A 21,135-nucleotide genomic window follows, 5' to 3' on the forward strand; every position below is an offset into this window, starting at 1 on the left:
GCTGCACGATATACTGATACTAGAAATGTATCATGATACCCTGCTGTTAAAATGGTATGAATATCTTTTATGGTGAAGCTGGTTAATCAATGTGTTCTTGAAATATGTTGTGGACACTAGCCTGCCTTTTAACCAAAGTCATGTTTTTCAGATTAACAGCCTGTAATCTCACTGATCAGCACTGTGAAATTGTGGGTACAGCTCTACAATCATCAAACTCTCTCCTGAAAGAGCTGGACCTGAGTAATAATGATCTAGAGGATTCAGGTGTGAATCTGCTCTGTGTTGGACTGAAGAGTTCAAACTGTCAACTCCACATACTGAGGTATTTATTGGCGTATTCAACTCAATTTTGATAAGTACAGTGGGCAGCTTCACTGTTATCATTTTTTCTGGATACAGACAGTACTTGGTGTGGACAAATGTAAATGTGCTTTATTCTTTAATGACAAGTATAAAAAGAGCCACATACTTGTGAACAACTATCACAAAAAGCAATTGATGCTTGGGGAGGAATCAGATACTAAAAATAACCAAAAGTATTTACTTCTGAACAGGATCCTTTATCTAAATCAAGTTATTATTTTGTCTTTAAGATTATTTTGTCTTTAAGACCAAACAGAATTATCTGCCCACTGGTCTCTCACTCCAGTGAGCTAACTTTGCAAAAGTGATAATGCCCTTTCAACGTTAAAAATCCCCTTTCAGACATTAATTTTAGCAAATCAAAATGTGATTATTATTCATGAGCCTAACAGTCAACCAAACATTAGTGTGACATATGCTATTAGCTACTGACAACATGCAATCCACCTAAAACATAACCAAAAAGAGAAGTCGTCTTTGACTAATGTAAAGTAATATTTTAACACCTTGAACTGCACCACCTTTTGAACCCAAACTATAAAAATCACATGCCTGGACTCAAACTTTGTCTTCCCTGAACTGTTTGGAGTATGTGCGTAGTTGTGGTATCTTTTGAAAGAAGACAATTGTAGTTAAAATATTAAGAGATTCAAATATTAGTCAATTTATTCTAAGTGAGTGCAAGCAGTTCTTAAAAAGTATTAGCGTAAATACATTCGCTTTTTCTCTGGTGATTTGAATTTGTTATCATTGTACGCTCCTGAGCATGTCATAAAATATGGCGTCGACTACCTATAATGCAATGACATAGTTTCCCAGACTCTATTAAAAAAGGCCTTATAAGCCTTAAAATTAAATTTTAAAAGCCCTACATATTCAAAATGATTTGTTAACCACCTATACAGAGTATATTTTAATGCCTAACAATTACCTTATCCATATCACATTTAATTGCTAAATTTTCACCCTATATTTTTATGTTTGTAATCAAGTAATGATTCATTAAAAGAGAAAACTAAAACCAGTGTGAAATCAATGTTAAAAGCAGGATTGAGAAAGCAACAAACTGCATCTATGGTTTAAACCCACTCGCTCACACACGCTGTACCAGCTCTCTCTCCTCATTGGATTAAAAAATAAGTCAGATGCCCCTTAGATTAGATTTTTTGTTGTTGTCAGTATGTAAGGATAGACACGGGTACTGTAGGTCTTTGATACTATCAAGATTGACAGTAACAAACCCACCTTTATTATCTTTATTGTGCTTGATATAAAATAAAGGGTGCTTTAAAAAGTAATTGAAAGTCCTTGAACCTGGTCACGAAAGAGTGGGAACCCAATGTCTCAAGCACCATCAGCCAACAATTATCAAAATTCTGTTTAAAATGTTTTTTTCATTTTAATTTGAATATGGTTGCAACAACATTTGGTTCTATTTTTTAAGTGCTATTGTTTTTGTATTTTTTAAATGCTTGATTTATGTTTAAAATAGTCTCATATTGTGAAGAGAGGCTGATTAGATTTATAGCATGTTTCAATGTAAATTAATGTTTTAAATCAAAGTGGACATGTCTTTTGCATGTGTGTATTTTGGGTTGAGTGTATATATGTTAGTTGTCTATGAACATCAGGACTACATGTATGCTTAACCCTTTCACACGTAAGTTTAAAATATTCTAACTGACCCCCCAGCGTGAGTTTTTCAAGGCGACCGTTATTTAGAACCTGTCACTTTATCGTTTCCATGGTGACGTGTCATTGCTTGTCACGTGACACAGCGCAAACACAACACAGCGCTGAATGAATGATGATCTGCTTTTATGCAATTTTCTCTTTTTGATTCAAAATATTCAAAAATATGTTAGATATAGCATGAAACACAGATATTCCAATTGTCAAATATGTGCATGTGGATGTGTTTGGTTGTTTAAACACTTTTATAACGATCGCGTTAGTTGAGCTGTATGCGCGATGGGCGGCGACATGTTAGTTTGTGCTGGATTTACAACACGTCAATTCCTCCACTTCTCACGAAATACATGAAAGTAAGTGGCAGGTTAACTGGGAGAAGAATAGGGTAAAATGTAAAGCTACTTACACATTGTGTATCTGATATGAATAAAACATGTCGTCTTATTATGATGGAAAGGATTATTATTGGCACTTCCATAGACATCTGTGTGTATTTTACAAACTCAAATTCATTGGTTTGCTAGTACTTATGTGATTTTAAATGCCTGAAACCTAAAATAAACATTATGTGGTTGAAAACACTGAATAGTTGTGATATATGACAAGCGCGAGCACGTCCATCTCTGGCTCAGCGCCAGCCAACGCGCGAAAGCACATTTGAATTTAGCAGTTGATCACGTGATGCGCTGACCGTTCTAATCACACCGGTGTGATCGTACGCTCCAGGGACCAGCCAAGACTGATCACACGGGTGTGATCGTACGTGCGAAAGGGTTAATAGACAAATAGCAATATACACTAGACCCGAGCTACCCAATCCTGTTCCTGTTGATCCACCTACCTGCAGAGTTCAGATGCAACCATGATTCAACCCACCTGTCTGTAATTATCAAGTGCTCCTGAAGATCTTAATTAGCTGCTACAGTTGTGTTTGATCAGTGTTGGAGCTGAACTTTGCAGGAATGTAGATCTCCAGGAACATTATTGGGTACCCCTGCACTAAACATAAGTACATTTACTTGTATGTGTGTGCACATGTACATGGGTGGGATACATTCACAGTGTGTCCACCACTACTACACCACTGTAAATAATGTAAAAATAAAATAAACAAAACTGTGTTCAACTAACAAACAGATTATCACATTATTAGAGTTATCTTTGAAACATTATAATTATTTTTACAGTGCAGTAGTATTGCAATAGTATTAGATTGCTTTATTGGATTTACATTTAAATAACAATAAAATAATAATAATAGTTGTTGTTTAGTCATTTTGAATGGTGGGAAAAAATTATTTCCTTGTTTTTTTGTCTTTAGCTGATCACATGTTTGCATATTGATGAGAACATACAATCTAAATTTTTAAATCTAAAATTAAAATGGACATATTCTGTGTCCCTGCTGCTGTATCACAAATCTAAAGAAAAATATTTTAAAAATGAAGCACACTAACATGAACACTTGTTGTAGATTATCTGGCTGTATGGTGACAGAGGAAGGTTGTGCTGCTCTGGCATCAGCTCTGAGTTCAAACCCTTCACACCTGAGAGAGCTGGACCTGAGCTACAATCACCCAGGAGATTCAGGACTGAAGCTGCTCTCTGATACACTCAAACATCTGGACAAACTCAAGTATGTAGAGCAGTAACAATCCTCATGTCTGCTGTGTGTTGTCGAGATAGCTGTTTTTTTGGTTCTCACAAAAAAGACTGCTCAAAAAGCCCAGCTTATATTTATAATAAACTGTAGGGATGGCCCGATAAAAAAAAATTCCAAACCGGTACGAGTACGAGTATTTACATTTGTGTACTTGCCGATACCGAGTACTGATATTTCTATTGCAGAAGTAACTGTAGGCTCCCAGAAAAGAAGATAGAAAACTATTTTAGAACACAGGTTAGAAGACTGTTTTTATTTTCTTCCTGCTTGTTTTAACAAGTCTAAAAAAAAAAATGTGTAAAATAATAAATGTAGGCAAATTCAAATAAAAAATTAATTATATATATTTCTTTGTAAACAAAAAGCCTCTGGCACTGTCTTCACAACTGAAAAAAATATCAATAAAACGTATTGTACAGTCAACACCGGCAACGCAACAATATATCAATAAAACTATTTGACACCGTCTCCAACTTTCAATTTAACAAAATTTCAATGTAACTGTTGCGTAGTCTCAATTAAACATTTACATATTTCAATTAAACAAAACATCAATGTAACTATTGCATAGTCTCAATTAAACTACTGCATATTTCAATTAAAGGTAGGGTATGTCAGAATTGTCTAAAAAAACTTTTATTCAAATTTGTTTAAACTGTCTTTATATACCAATACATAATTAAAATGCAAGTACTCTGAAATAGAGAGTATAAAAAACTGAGTGACTCTAGTGTATTTAATCTTCTATAAACACAGCTCATTAATTCCATTCACTCCCGCCTAAAAACGGGTGCGCGACTGCGCGCACGTGGGCAGAGCCAATAATAGCGGCGGTAGTCATGGCGACGGAGAGTGACAGTCGCGCAAGCCAATCACACCCGAATGGAATTAATGAGCTGTGTTTTTTGAAGATTAAATACACTATAGTCACTCAATTTGTATACTCTCTTTTTCAAAGTACTTACATTTTAATTATGTATTGGTATATAAAGACAGTTTAAGCCAATTTGAAAAAAAGTTCTTTAGACAATTCTTACCTACCCAACCTTTAAACAAACATTTCAGTCAGCAATGTGATCTGAACTAGCTTAGGTACTTTTTGGGAGAATGAGAGGCAGGTTCTTTTTGATGAACAAAATCATCTCTGCATGATCAGCTGTGATTCTGTTTCTGCTTTCATTCACAATATGTGACACTGAGCTGAACAGCCTTTCACTGTCAACACTACTGCATGGTGCTGAGAGGTATCTGGATGCCATTTTGGCCAGAGTAGGGAACCGCACTTTGTTAACTGCCCAGTATTGTAGTGGTTTGTCTTCTCGAGAAATTGTGGTCTCCCCTAGGTATGTCTCTAATTGTGCAGTAGAACCTACTTGAGCTCTGTTTATCAAGACTGGTGCATGCTCATCTGCTATTTCATTAAATATACTGTCCAGGCTGCTGCTTGCCTGGTCCCTGCGTGGTTTTCTGGCAGGAGGTTCGTGCAGGTCATGATCCTCCTCTCCTCCAGACGATCTCAACAGCTCACGCATCAGCATCTCCTTGGCATTTGCAGCAGTGTTGGTGTTAGAGAAAAAACGATTTTTATACCTTTAACAGAGGGAGAAATAAAATTAGGCTATCTGACAATAGGTATGTTTGCCTGAATATATGATACCACTTTGGCTATTAAAATAACATAGCCTAATCAAATAATTTATTAAATTAAAATGAAATTTTAGCAAGACTTTTAGTTTTCAACTTGCTAACTAGCCTAACTAACGCAAACACACACACACACACACACACACACACACACACACAGACAGACACACACACACACACACACACACACACACACACACACACACAGACATACCTGGGGTCGAGTAGAGTAGCGATGCTGTAGAGGGGTTGTTCTTCCGCATCAGAAAATCGCCCCCTGACAGCTGCAGCTAGGGTCCCTTTCATAGTTTTGATGCCATGGTCATCGTTGGTCTCTTTAGACCGAAATCTCTGCAGTACAGTGACAGCAGGAATCACATCTGCTGCCATAGCATCAGAAGAGCTAACTTTTCGTGTTAACTCGTCAAACGGACCCAGAACAGTCACAATCTTCTCCAGCAGTGCCCACTGGTGAGCCCTGAGATTATCAGGGCGTTCATATTCGGACACAAAAATTCCTAGAGCCAGTTTCTGCTCAATCAGGGACTGGATCATGTAAAATGTACTATTTCAGCGGGTCTGTAAATCCTCCTGTAGTCGTTTTGCAGGCTGCCCGATCTCTAACTGAATGTCTTCGAGGCAGGAGTAGGCTAGAGGAGAATGTTTAAAATGGCCAACAATTTTGCGTCCGATAGCCAATGCATCGGCAACACTTCTCTGTGACAAAAGTCCCTCGTGGACCACCAGCTGGAGAGTGTGAGCGGAACAAGGTAGGCTGGGGAGTCCAGAATCATTCATGCCCTTAATTATATTTTTAGCGTTGTCTCGTAGCACAACGTCGACAGAGATTTTCGGAATGCACCCGGTCTGAAGCATCCCATCAAACGCACCTGCTATGGCTTGGCTGGTGTGCGAGCCCCGGAATGGCTTTGCTTGTAAGGTGGCTTGGCGAAGAGTAAAGGCGTCATCAATCCACTGTACAGTTAAACTGAGCAGAGACATTGGGCAGACACTGCTTGACCAAATATCTGTTGTAAAACTGAAGGCCGAAACGTCACGCAACACACCACTGACGTGCTTTTTCACCTCATGAAACACTTTCGGTAGCATAGCGAAACAGCCGACAATGGCTGGTCATCAAGTGCAATAAAGTATGCAATTCCCTCTGTTATTTTTCGTGCCCATGGATTATCTCTGGACATCTTCTCGCGCTTCTGTAAAACCTGTGTTAATGTTGGCTGCTGAGTTAGGGCTGGGCGATAAAATTATAATGATATGTATCGTGATAGACACGTAATCGATATTAATTAAAAAATGCGTTCGATATAACGTTTCGATAAATAGTTTTTCTTCGTCGGAAGAAACCAGAGGTTACGAAACAAGTTTGGTTGCATTAACAAGGCACTCACTCTCTGGTAACCTAGCAACATAGGGAGTGACCATAGGGAGTGACAGGGAGTCGCACACCGGACGAGAAGCGCAGCGCCGAGCCGCGTCTAGGACAACTCGAGGTATCGCACACCAGACGCACACTTCAGTGTTTCCCACACATAGACTAATTTGTGGCGGACTCAGAATCAACACCGGCCGCCACATATTGCGTTTTTTGGCGGCCGCCAAAGCGAATTTTTATCCCGCCAAAGAAAGCCTTATTTGATCGGTGAGTGATGAGTGATAACTGACAACTGCGCTTGTGACAGGTCTCATGTTACTGAAAGAACGAGAGAGCCCCTCCTCTGGCCGCGCACGCACTCTCACCGTCTTCAAACTGTCTTGCTCTCCCTCCCTCGCGCATATTAATCAAAATCAATTGAGAATTGACACGAAGGTATATGGATGGCATTCTATGCGCGGATAGTGTTTTTTTTTTTGCCCTCGTATCCTGTGTACACGCATAGATTTTATGTGCGTGAGTTTTGAGACTAAATAATGGGGTGCCTGTGCGCGATGCGGTGCTGCGTCATATGCAAATTATGCAATACCATCGTCCCCTACGGGTAATAGGCTACCACAAACTTGTTTTTCCACCTTAGCCACGCTCACCCTTTGGAGCACAGTCGTGGTTGTGTTGACATTTCTGCCTTTATAACTGAGGCCTGGGGATTATAATCAGAGGAAGGTTAAGTTTAAAATAAAAACATTTTTAAAAATGTAATAGATTTTTCTTCTGGTCCTTATTTTAAATAGGTCATAAAAAAATATCAATAATTATCGATATCGACCGATATGAAAGACTTATATCGTGATACAGTTTTCAGCCATATCGGCCAGCCCTATGCTAAGTTGCTTTAGCCTTGCTAAACTGTGTGTATTCAGCGCTATGATGCGTCTTCAGATGTTTAATTAGATTGCTGGTGTTAAACGATGTACTTTCTTTCCCTCCTCTCGACACCTTAGCTGAACATAACTTACAGTCTGCCTTGCTGTTGTCATCATCCCTTATCTTGAAATGAGCCCAAACCGCCGACATTATACTTTCCTATGCCTCAGTTGAGTTTTGTTTTTTGTTTTAGTTTTTTTGTTGCCAAATTGGTTTTGAACAGTTGTTGAATTAAGAATTGAACTGACAAATGATGCCTTCCTATCTGTTAAACTGACAGTTTTATTGATCACTGAGATAGCATTGACTTGGAATGAAGTTGGTTCAATATAAAAATGAAATAAATAAAAGTAGCTTAGATGTAGTAAACTACTTTTGCCATATTGCTGTAGCTTAGCTTGCTACATTTCCCACAGTGGTGTCTTCAGTGTAGTGAAGCTGCCATTACATTTAATGTAGAGCAACTGCTAGCTTAGCTCACTATATTTTCCAAGTAGCTTTCCCAACACTGACGATATGACACTAGAAATATACTGCGATGCTGTTAAAAACAGTATGATTCCTCTTTCTATTAGTAATGATACTTTAAAAATGACAGGGTTTTGATTAGAGCCATATTTTCTGTGTGACGTATGCAGCGATCGGCTTTCAATCCCTGCAGACACACTGGGTGTGCAAGCTTTGTGTCCTCTAATATGAGCTGGTATGTAAATATATCTGCACAGCACTGCTTTAAGTTATTGACACTTTAGAGCAATGAAGAAACATGCATGAGCATGACTGCACAGCAAAAACTCCAGTGTTAAATTAACACTCCTGGGAGTGTATATGAGTCCGCACTCAAGAGTGTAAAGTGTTAAAATATGAGTGTTAAATGAACACTCAAGAGTGTTAAAGTTAATGAGATAAATAAGTTATTAATTGAGTGATGATTGAGCATTATTGATGAACACCTGATGTTAACAAGCAGAATCACTGAAGGAGAAAATCACAAATTGTAAGTCACCATTATGGAGATCAGTGTGTGTTTTAGTTGGGCTCTTGACCCTTATATTATTAACTTTAGATTTTGGTTGTCTGCGTTTTATGAGTAATAACAGTCAGATGAACAACGAGAAAATGTGATCTGATGGTGTTGGTTATGTTTTGACAATCATATTGTGATCTGAAATAAACAAAACTTATTTACATAGTTTGACTTAACTTGTTTATATAGCAGCTCTCTGATACTAAAGCGTATGATTTTCAGTATTTTTAATATAATCCAAAATATTTAATAAACATTGTTTATTAAAAGGGACTTTTAAGGGACTTTTAAATACTTTATTTAGAAACACAGACATCAATAATCAGCCTGTGAATCTCAACAAATTATATGAAGTAATTTCATTTTCCTAATTGAATATTTTGCTTGTCACCATTGTTGAGATGCATAGACTGCATCTTGATGTCTGTGTGTGCCTAAAATGAAGATTTTTTTTTTTCAAAACAACTTTAAAATAAATTCTTCAATATTTATTTATCAAAAATTCTGGATATTTCTGTAGAATCACAGTTATGCTGTAATAAACAACAGAAATTTTTATCAGAAATAAGGGTTCAGTGATCAAGTTCATATTATGATTGTCATAACATAGCCGACATATCACTTTTTTTCTTTGTTCATCTGTCTGTTATAAATTAATAACAGCAGGCACACAGAATTTAAAGTAAATAATATAAGGGTCAAGAGCCCAACTAAAGCAAACACTGATCTCCATAATGGTGGCTTACAATTTGTGATTTTCTCCTTCAGTGATTCTGCTTGTTAACATCAGGTGTCTTCAATAATGCTCAATCATCACTCAATTATTAACTTAATTATCTTATTAACTTTAACACTCTTGAGTGTTCATTTAACACTCATATTTTAACACTTTACACTCTTGAGTGTGGACTCATATAAACTCCCAGGAGTGTTAATTTAACACTGGAGTGTTTGCTGTGAACACTGGAGTTTTTGCTGTGTGGGAAAACAGGATGTGCTTGATGTTAATAAGAGGTGTAAAATAAGATGTTGGTCACATTGCACACCAACTGGTATTGAGATATTTTTACGGCATCGTATCAAAATGATCAAAATCGTATAGTCAAAATTGTGGTATCGTGATGTCACTGCCAGGGTCATTTGCCAGCATTGACGAGTAAAGGTGGTCAATAGTATTTGCACACAAAATTTGACTGGAAGGGTAAAAATGTCACTTTTGTTAGTTATTTTGTCTTCGAGTTGTTAGATCTATTATTCTACATGCTTTAAATCAGACAGAGATAAAAGAGTGCATTAAGATAAAATTTACATTTATATTTATGTATGATGCCATTATCCAAAGCGACTTAGGTTACCTTGAAGGTACACATTTACATTTGATCAGTTCTTGCTTTCCCTGGGAATCGAACCCATGACCCTGGGGTTGCTAGCGCCATGCTCAACTCTTTGATAATTTGTTTGATATTTGAATAGATTAGCGAGAGAGAGATCCTGAATGTTTCAGTGTGTGCATGTGACAGCAAGAGAGCAAAACCTTATGTATGTATAATGTTCTGGTGCTGAAATTGTTATACAGTTGCTAGGGTGCTCTAAATGGTTGCTAGGAAGTTGCCAGACCTAAAGCTTACTGACAGCTGAAGTCAAAAGAGCCCACCCACTTGTCTACAATATTCTGATGCTGAGAGATGTCATGTATCCTTCATTGCACGGATACTAGGGTATTCTGTGTGGTTACTAGGTGGTTGCTAGGGTGTTCTGAGTGGTTACTAGAGTGTTGCTTTGCATTTGCTAAGGTATTCTTGGTGGTTGCTAGGCTGTACTAGATGGTTGCTAAGGCATTGGTAGGGTGTTGCTTTGTGGTTGCTAAGGTATTCTGGGTGGTTGCTAGGGTGTACTAGATGGTTGCTAAGGCATTGCTAGGTGGTTGCTAGGGTGTTCTGAGTGGTTGCTAGGGTGTTCTGAGTGGTTGCGAGTGTTGCTTTGCAGTTGCTAAGGTATTCTGGGTGGTTGCTAGGGTGTACTAGATGGTTGCTAAGGCATTGCTAGGTGGTTGCTATGGTGTTCTGAGTGGTTGCTAGGATCTTCTGAGTGGTTGCTAGAGTGTTGCTTTGCGGTTGCTAAGGTATTATGGGAGGTTACTAGGGTGTACTAGATGGTTGCTAAGGCATTGCTAGGGGGTTGCTAGGGTGTTCTGGGTGGTTGCTAGAGTGTTGCTTTGCAGTTGCTAAGTTATTTTGGGAGGTTACTAGGGTGTACTAGATGGTTGCTAAGGCAGTTGCTATGGTGTTCTGGTTTGTTGCTAGGGTGTTACTATGCATTTGTTAGGGTGTTCGGGGTGGTGGCTAGGCAGTTGCTAGGATGTGCTGGGTTGTTGCTAAGATGTTGCTATGTGGTTGCTATGTGTCACAGGTAGTTGCTATGGATTTTCTAATACATCAGTATAAAGTGACTATGATGTTCTGGTGCTGAGGTATGACTTTTCATGTTCCTGTACTGTTGCTAGGGTGATCTGGATGGTTGCTATGGTGTTGAAGCACTTATTAGGGTTATACTTATACAGCATTTCAGAATGGTTGTAAACAATAGGCACCGAGACACTTCCTGGTGGCAGAACGCGAGCGGCTTCTACCGACTAACTGGAGAGATCGAGTCGGCGACTGGAACTGTTACACAGTTAAAAACATTGTTGTTGATCAAAGTTGAAACGATGATGAAAACGTGTTGTGTTTGGGGTTGCGCTGCCGGATACAGCAAGAGGTGTAGAGGTTTTATCCATTTCCTGCGGGTGAGGAGGTTATAGCGAGTGTCGTGTTGTTAAAAGCAGCGCTAAAAGTAGGAAATCTTAACAATCCCCTAAATTATATGATTCATCCAACGTTTACCTTTCTGCTGCCAACCCTGCTTGCCCTTCACCTCTGCTTCGTGTAACGTTCAGGGATGTGATTTTTCCGGATTAATCCGGAATTCCGGATTTTCTGACCAGAAAATGTGACCTACGTGAATAATGCAGATCTGTAAAAAAAAACAAAAAACAAAAAACAAAAAAAAGTCTCTGTCGCGCCCGCGAGACAGAGACTGTGCTCCAAAGTCCAAACCGCGTAGCGCGTGCATGACAGATCGAGAGAGAGAGCGAGCGAGCAAGCAAGCAAGCAAGCAAGCAAGCAAGCAAGAGACTGCGCGCGTGTGACTCATGAAGCACATGTAAGACAAACTCTACATTATACCGCTTATTACATGGCTAACCTCACATTATCCGATTATTAACCGTTAACTGATAAGATGGTAACACTTTTCAATAAGGTTCAGCCAGCACTGCCGCTCCCACCACGCGCATCACGCACTGTGCGTAGGGTAACGTACCGAGTGCTGAGGGGGCACCAAAAAATAGCCTAATGAAAAATCAATAATTATATTTTAATAATTATTTTAAATATATATCTCACTGATGGCCGCAAATAGTTTCTCCCGGAATCTAGAGCGAGTGAGCGCGCAGAGCTTTTGCTCCAAACCGCTTAGCGCGTGCTTGACAGAGGGAGAGAGAGAGAGCAAGAGACTGCGCGCGTGTGCCTCATGAAGAACATGTAAGACAAACTCTACATTATCCCGCTTATTACATGGCTACCTACCAAATAAATGAATAATTTGACACAGAGTTTATTTATTTAAAAACGTTTTTATTAACATTTTTTATATATATATATATAAAAAAATGATATTGCTTCCGCTAAAGAAAATAGTCCGTCTCACTTTTCGTACTTAAGTAGAAGTACAGATACTTGTGTTAAAAAATGCTCTGGTAAAAGTAGAAGTACTGATTTAACTTCTTTACTCAAGTTAAAGTACCAAAGTACAGGCTTGGAAATTTACTTTAAAGGGCACCTATTATGACATTTAAAATGTTCCTAATGTTGTTTAGGGAGTCCCCAACAACAGTTTTACATGAATGCAATGACAAAAAACACTTTTGTTTTCGTATAATATGCATTTATTTTTACCTGATTTGCTCACCGACTCCCAAATGAATCGTTCAACGACTCGTTTTCCAAACCCCTCCTCTGCGCGACGCTAATCTGCGGTGATTGGTCAGATGACCCAGCAGTGTTTACAGAGATAATACTTATTTTTAACACGGAGTACAATGATGCTTTTATCAATTAAATTGTATTATAATAATGATTATAGTCCACTGCTTTATAGTTTGTAGTAAAAAACGAAAAATAAGATAAAGAATGTAATGTTATGTTAGCGAGCATAGCCCAGAGTTCATATTGTAAAAGCACAATCAGTCTTTGTTTGCATTAGCCCGATGCATAAACATAACGTTTTTACAAAAAAAAAAAAAAATGCAGTTACGTTACTACGAGGTATTCTATTCTTTAAGACAACTCCGAAAACAACGACAAACACTTCACATATCTCAATACAATTGTCATTGAAGACCTAGAAGCTAAACGGTGCTTACACAACAAACAAAATAATTATTAAGCATGCTACATAAAATATAAAAGCAAAAATTATTAATAACACTTACAGGTTGTGATACGGAGGAGGAAGCTGATGCAAATACACTTGGAACTGAACCTTAAGTTACTTCAATATCAGCCGGCTCGCGAATCCCAGTTTGATTGCATTTAAAAAGCAATCGTCTTCAAAACGGCGCGAACAAAGCACAAGGCTCGGACTATACTTCTGTGGTATAGTTATATGAATTGTAGCCACTTAGTCTTCAAATGCTCCTCCTTGGGCAGATGAAAAAAGTTTGCTTTTGACTCGCACTTCAGAACACAGCGTCTCGTCGCCATGATATTTTCCCTGGCCTTGGAACCATAGACATAGCATACTGCTTGAAACGCAATAAGTGGGCGTATCGTATTCAAATAACTTGACAAGTTGACGTCATCTAGTCAAAGAAAAAGCTTCGGTCTTCTAACGATTCATAAAAATGACTCCGAGTCGACTCTCACTTTTGAAAGACAATAACTTTATATACGGTGCACTTTCATATTTCAAACTTTGCAGGATGTTTTTGTTCACCTAGATCTATGTTACACACTACATGAAAGGTAAATTTCAAAATTCCATAATAGGTGCCCTTTAAGTATAAAAGTAAAAGTAGCCATGCGAATGATAACCATTTTTTTATGCAAAGCTAACGTTACCTGGCCCACACAAATGCTTGAGTGCAAGCTGAGAAACCTAAGTGGATATGGAAGAAAGGTTCTTTATAAGCCATTGCCTACATTTTAAATGGTCTCAATATATTTTCCTGCTTTTTTGTCCTTAGCCCATAACATGCCTGAACGTTATTCTCAACACGTCCAGATCATAGCAGAGCGTTTATCTTCAGCCGGGGAAACTCGAGGCTAATATTATAAACTTCTCTCTTGAAGATCAGACTCATTGCCAGTCTGGAGTAAAAGAAGCTGAACTCTCACGCATTGACCGGAGACTCACTTTCACACGCCACATCCATTTTCTCACGCAACTTACTTACCGAAATGTATATTCCTCATACATAATATCAGTGTTTTTCAACCGCGCAGAGGTCAATATAACAGCTGGAGAACAATTACGTCACACAACATTTACCTCAGGAAAGCCGTTTAATGACCATGATATATAGCACGTTATTTTGTCTAGAAAAAACAGCTGTTTTGCTAATTGTGTAGGCCTACTATATTACATAGTTATTATATTTGTTTACTTACATCATTAAATACAGTTGTTATTATGAAAAAAAAAACGCATTATTTAATTATGATTTTTTTATTACATGTATGCCGACGGTGGGTCTCCCTTCCAAGCAATTTACTAGCGTTGCCATAGGAACGCTTCGGCTTCTGCCACCCGGAAGAACGTCTATAACTGTTGTGACGTCACAGGGAATTGTTGTATAGATTGGCGTCAGCCTGGATCAATAGAGACAACCCTTATATGGCTTATTCATGCTGCCGTATGGTTGCTATGGTGATGAAGCACTTATTAGAGTTATACTTATAGATTGGTGTCAGCCTGGATCAATAGATATATGGCTTATTCATGCTGCCGTATGGTTGCTATGGTGCTCTAAATGGTTACTAGGGCGTGGCTTGATAGCTTCATGATGATCTGAGAAAGTGATTGGTTGCCGAGTGAATTGTCTCTATGACACTGTGATCAGAGTTATGCTCAATCCAACACTCCTATGAGCACTTCCTGTGTGATGTCCCTGTATGTGGGGCAGTTTCGGGCTCTTACGCCCCGGGGTGTGTGAGGAGTGTGTGTGTGGGGCAGTTTCGGGCTCTTACGCCCCGGGGTGTGTGAGGAGTGTGTGTGTGTGTGGGGCAGTTTCGGGCTCTTACGCCCCGGGGTGTGTGAGGAGTGTGTGTGTGGGGCAGTTTCGGGCTCTTACGCCCCGGGGTGTGTGAGGAGTGTGTGTGTGTGGGGCAATTTCGGGCTCTTACGCCCCGGGGTGTGTGAGGAGTGTGTGTGTGGGGCAGTTTCGGGCTCTTACGCCCCGGGGTGTGTGAGGAGTGTGTGTGTGTGGGGCAGTTTCGGGCTCTTACGCCCCGGGGTGTGTGAGGAGTGTGTGTGTGGGGCAGTTTCGGGCTCTTACGCCCCGGGGTGTGTGAGGAGTGTGTGTGTGGGGCAGTTTCGGGCTCTTACGCCCCGGGGTGTGTGAGGAGTGTGTGTGTGGGGCAGTTTCTCGCCCGCAGCGCCGATCACACGCCGACCGCTTATAAAGTTACAGCACACACAGATTATTCACGGGTCCACGACAAACTAACAGACGAGACGAGTTACACACTGAAGTTTTGTCCAGAAGAATAATAATAAATATGATGAATAACAATAAGGATGCTTTGCTTCACAAGCACCACTAATAATAATAATAATAAATAAAAATGTTGACAACTGCTGAGTATTAAAATGAGAAATTTATCTGTGTGTGTGTGTGTGTGTGTGTGTGTGTTTTCTAGTGTTGATCACGGAGGAGAGTTCATGATGACATCAAGACTACACGGATGTAAGTCCAGAAACACAGTTGTAGTGTGTGTTGTTGTAAATGTTGCTGTTGTAATGTGTGTTCTTGTGTTCAGATGCCGTTGATCTCACACTGGATCCAAACACAGCACACACTCGTCTCGCTCTGTCTGAGGAGAACAGAAAGGTGACGCATGTGTCGGAGAGTCAGTCGTATCCTGATCATCCAGAGAGATTTGATCGTCCTCAGGTTCTGTGTGGAGAGAGTCTGACTGGACGCTGTTACTGGGAGTGTGAATGCAGTGGAGAAGGTGTTTATATCTCAGTGTCATATAAAGGAATCAAGAGGAAAGGAGAGCGTGATGACTGTAGGTTTGGACTGAATGAGAAGTCCTGGTGTCTGATCTGCTCTGATCAAAGACTCACTGTCCATCACAATTATATCTCCACTGATGTTTCTGCTGGTCCAGGATCCTGTAAGAGAGCAGGAGTGTTTGTGGACGTGTCGGCTGGCACTCTGTCCTTCTACAGCGTCTCTGACACACACACACTCACACACTTACACACATTCACACACACATTCACTGAACCCCTCTGTGCTGGATTTAGACTTCCTCATTCAAACTCTTCAGTGTCTCTGTGTCACATTAAACACACACACGTGTTGACTGACACACACACACACTGACTGACAAACACAGACTAACATGTGCAATAAAAACACAAAGTGTTGCTGTTGTTGTTTCTCGTGTGTTTTCTGTAATCCGTGAATAAACTCTGTGTGAGTGTGAGAGAATGTGTCAGAATGTGTTTGATGTTGGTTTGAAGATCTTGTTGATCATATTAAGATGTCTTCTGGGTTTTTGTTGTTTCTTTAAATATATTTGACCAGTTTCTCTTGTTTCCAGTTTCATTTGTTTGGTCATTTTTGTTGTTGAGTTTTTGTTTATCTGTGAAAGAGAGAGAATGACAGAAAGAGTTTGAATGGAAACTGTTGAACATTTAATAAAGAGTGTCAGATATGATCAGGAGACGACTGAACACACACACACACTCACACACAGAGAATCACAGGTTCAGGATCAGTGACTCACACACACACACACAGAATCACAGGTTCAGGATCAGTGACTCACACACACACACACACACACAGAGAGAATCACAGTATCATTGACTCACACACACACACACACACACAGAGAGATAATCTCAGGATCAGTGACGTAACACACACACAGAGAGAGAATCACAGGATCAGTGACACACACACACAGAGAGAGAATCACAGGATCAGTGACACACGCGCACACACACACAGAGAGATAATCTCAGGATCAGTGACGTAACACACACACAGAGAGAGAATCACAGGATCAGTGACACACGCGCACACACACACACACACACAGAGAGAGAATCACAGGATCAGTGACACACGCACACACACACACAGAGAGAGAGAATCACAGGTTCAGGATCAGTGACTCACACACACACAGAGCATCACAGGTTCGGGATCAGTGACTCACACCCACACACACACACAGAGAATCACAGGTTCAGGATCAGTGACTCACACCCACACACACACAGAGAATCACAGGTTCAGGATCAGTGACTGACACACACACACAGAATCACAGGTTCAGGATCAGTGACTGATACACACACACACACACAGAATCACAGGTTCAGGATCAGTGACTGACACACACACACAGAATCACAGGTTCAGGATCAGTGACTGACACACACACACAGAATCACAGGTTCAGGATCAGTGACTGACACACACACACAGAATCACAGGTTCAGGATCAGTGACTGACACACACACACAGAATCACAGGTTCAGGATCAGTGACTGATACACACACACACACACAGAATCACAGGTTCAGGATCAGTGACTGACACACACACACAGAATCACAGGTTCAGGATCAGTGACTGATACACACACACACACACAGAATCACAGGTTCAGGATCAGTGACTGACACACACACACAGAATCACAGGTTCAGGATCAGTGACTGACACACACACACAGAATCACAGGTTCAGGATCAGTGACTGACACACACACACAGAGAATCACAGGTTCAGGATCAGTGACTGACACACACACACAGAATCACAGGTTCAGGATCAGTGACTGACACACACACACAGAATCACAGGTTCAGGATCAGTGACTGACACACACACACAGAATCACAGGTTCAGGATCAGTGACTCACACACACACACAGAATCACAGGTTCAGGATCAGTGACTGACACACACACACAGAATCACAGGTTCAGGATCAGTGACTGACACACACACACGCATGTGTTTTTCCTACTATGGTAAATTGCATAGGGATTTTGTATTGAACATAACTCTGGATCACAGTGTCATAGAGAAAAGGGGGCGGGCTCATTTTACTCAGACGACCAATCAGTCTCTCAGGATCATTGTGAAGCTATCAAGCCACGCCCTAGCAACCATTTAGAGAACCTTAGCAACAAGTTCCATAGACTTCCATTGAAAGAGATCAAAGGGATATCAGAAGTGTCATAGAAACATGAGGGTGGGCTCGTTTGACTCGGGGCAGCAAACAACCAATCACGAATCACCTCAACACTTCCTAGCCACTCCCTAGCAACCATTGTCGAGCACCTTAGCAACCAAAATCCATAGAGGGATATCTTCATATATAGACGAATCCGATGAGCGTTCTGTGTAGGCTGCCATTTTGTGGCGACGCCATTACTGAGCTGTTACCGGTATGTAAACAAACCTCCGTGATAACGCACCCTCTATGACAGCTACAGCCAGGCAGAATGACTTGTTGGGTTGATGATGTTAGACAGTGGCCTCCAGTCACAGATGAAGGTACAAACGATCTTACAGATTATTTATGAAAATAGCTTGGCAATAACTATGTTAGCTAGGCTAACGTTAGCTAACGAGGAAACTATAAAAAGATCTGTCCATTTGGCAACAATAAATAAATGAATGACATCAAATAAACGAATTCATGTTTTTCATTTGTGTCCATTATTTATCTCATTTTCACATTGCAAAAGGCAAGGGTAAGGTACAGCTAGAAAGTATACATAATATCGACCAATTAGTGTTTTTAAACATGGAAAGAGGTCAATATAACAGCAGAACAGTGTCACATAACGTTACATTTAGTTCAGGAAAGCCATTTAATGACCATAGCATGTTAATTGAATAGAAAAAATAGCTAGAGAGGAGATTTTGCTGAGCACTATATTACATATTTATTATATTTTTAATGTCATTAAATAATTGTTATTATAACAAAAACTGCATTATATTTAATTTAATTTGTTATTTTAAACCTTTAATAATACCAGCAGATTGGGCCCTCTATGTTTAAAGCATTAGGTGAGATAATTTTTTTAAATAAAATTTTAAATAAACATGTATCCAAATTAGTCAAAATTGACTATTGAATTAAAATCGGAATCAAATCACAAGAATGGAATTGAAATCTTGAAATCTTTGTCAAGCAATAATAAAAACTGTATCCTACCAGTCATTGTACAATGTAAAAAATCTGTCACAGTCAAGCAAATCAAACATTAACAACAGACATAACAGTAATGTTACTAACGTTACTGCCCCCAATGCGCCCCTTCTGTTGTTTCAAAGGTATTCAAGAGTATTTTCTCCTTCGCCTGGCATCCGATGATCAACAAAATGCCAACTACAGGTCACTGATAGAGGGTCAAAATTATCTGAGCTCCGGATGGGTTGGTCAAATAATGCACACTCTACCAGATGATAAACACATAGTTCTAAAAGGACCTGTCCGATTTTCACAGACCATTAACAACACTCATACTGTACAAATAACTCTGCAGAGGAAGATTGGGAAAGTTGTAGATGTGCACTGTGATTGCATGGCTAACAGAGGGAAGTGTTGCAGTCATACGGCAGGTCTACTTTACAAGCTGAAAGATGCTGTGTCTCGAGGCTTCACAGATACAGCCTGCACGGACCAACTGTGTGCCTGGAACCAATCAACTTGGAGGAATGTGGTACCAGACACGATTGAGAACATTCAAGGGCCAGACCATGAGGGTATAAATATGAAAGCTATCTCCATGGCATTTGAGACTGATGCAGAGGTCATACAACACTTCTCATCCCCTGAGTTGGTCGGCTTAGCCATGATACCTGGGAGCATTTTGCATCAGGTGCTGACTGCACACCCACAGAAAAAAGCAACCAATGAGCTACCCAGAGAGCATGAACAGTGTGCTGAACATAAATGTAACCTATGCAATGTAGTGTTTGAAAAATATGTAAAATGTGGGAAAGATGAGAGAGAGAAAATTGAAACAAAATCAAAGGGCCAGGATTGTAAATTTTGTCTGGACCAAAGAAAAGTTAGGACTACCAGCAGTGAGGCATCAGACGTGCCCAAAAAAACAGACCCAAGCAACTGGGTCGAAACAAAATTAAATGCTGTGTTTGCTGGATGCACAGCTACGAGATATGGTCAATCAGCTGAGCCTTTAGCTAGAAAATGGTTTGAAGGGATCACAGGGCAGACAGTTGAGACCACAGGTCTTATTGTACACGAGAAGGAAAACTGGCTTGGTGCCAGTCTAGATGGAGTAGTTGACAAAGATACCATCCTTGAGATTAAGTGTCCTACACCAAAGAAACTTGAGGTACATGATAGCAGTCTGCAAAAAATGATTGAATCAAACACATATGATGTGAAATATGTAAACGGAATGTATGGCCTTAGGGAAACTGCGTCAGGATTAGGCTACTACTACCAGATTCAGGTAGCAATATATTGTGCAAAAAAAAAAAAAAGCAAGTTCCTGGTATGGACCCCAAATGAACAGATTATCCTATATACAACCAAGAGTGGACTGAAAAACACATCTCCTACCTGAAGAAGGTTTACTTCGAGCATCTGTTGCCAGCAATAGCTACCAGAATTGACCGTTCGCAAAACCCCGCCCTCTAACGGTTCTCGTCCAATCATAGCTCAGCAACTGTAACTAAGGAGAAGGACCTCCGTCAAACATTCCGATTTCAGCAAGATAGTGCAACGATGCGCCTATGGCAGTGAGGTCTGCACGGGCTTAAAACTAGATGTATTTTATGATTGCTTGCAACTATAATAAAAAAAAATAGGCTACATGTACAAACACCGTTTCACTGCGGCCCCTCATCAGTCAGCAAACAAGAGAGAAAAAAAGAGAAAAAGCACGGACTTACTAATTAGGACACAACTTTGATGTGGTTGAACAGGTAACGTTACACAGTCACAAATTCCTCTGGAACTCAAACATTAAACTTCAAAACAAAGGTCACGCAGTTGCACAACTATTTACACAAATATATCCTTCTCAGTAGGCTGAGTTATGAATGAAGAGAACAGCATTGAGAGTTGATGGTTTCAGCGCGTCCTCT

At 39.9% G+C, this 21,135-nt stretch overlaps 1 protein-coding gene across 3 annotated transcripts in view; it reads left to right on the forward strand.

Annotated features, from left to right (window-relative positions):
• Positions 1 to 21,135, forward strand: part of LOC307003486 (NACHT, LRR and PYD domains-containing protein 3-like) — a 277,559-nt gene that overhangs the window by 35,990 nt on the left and 220,434 nt on the right. Inside the window, exons 8-12 of one of the 3 annotated variants that reach the window (XR_013798720.1) lie at positions 152 to 325; positions 3,533 to 3,694; positions 15,672 to 15,718; positions 15,792 to 16,749; positions 16,792 to 17,080. Coding sequence is in view for 1 of the 3 variants with exons in the window: in XM_079621930.1 (XP_079478056.1) it covers positions 152 to 325; positions 3,533 to 3,694; positions 15,672 to 15,718; positions 15,792 to 16,363 (955 nt within the window). In the remaining 2 variants the exon portion in view is untranslated. The other 2 variants (XR_013798719.1, XM_079621930.1) reach the window with 2 other exon arrangements.

Source organism: Phoxinus phoxinus, assembly GCF_949152265.1.
Source record: "Phoxinus phoxinus genome assembly, chromosome: 1".
Taxonomy (NCBI): Eukaryota; Metazoa; Chordata; class Actinopteri; order Cypriniformes; family Leuciscidae; genus Phoxinus; species Phoxinus phoxinus.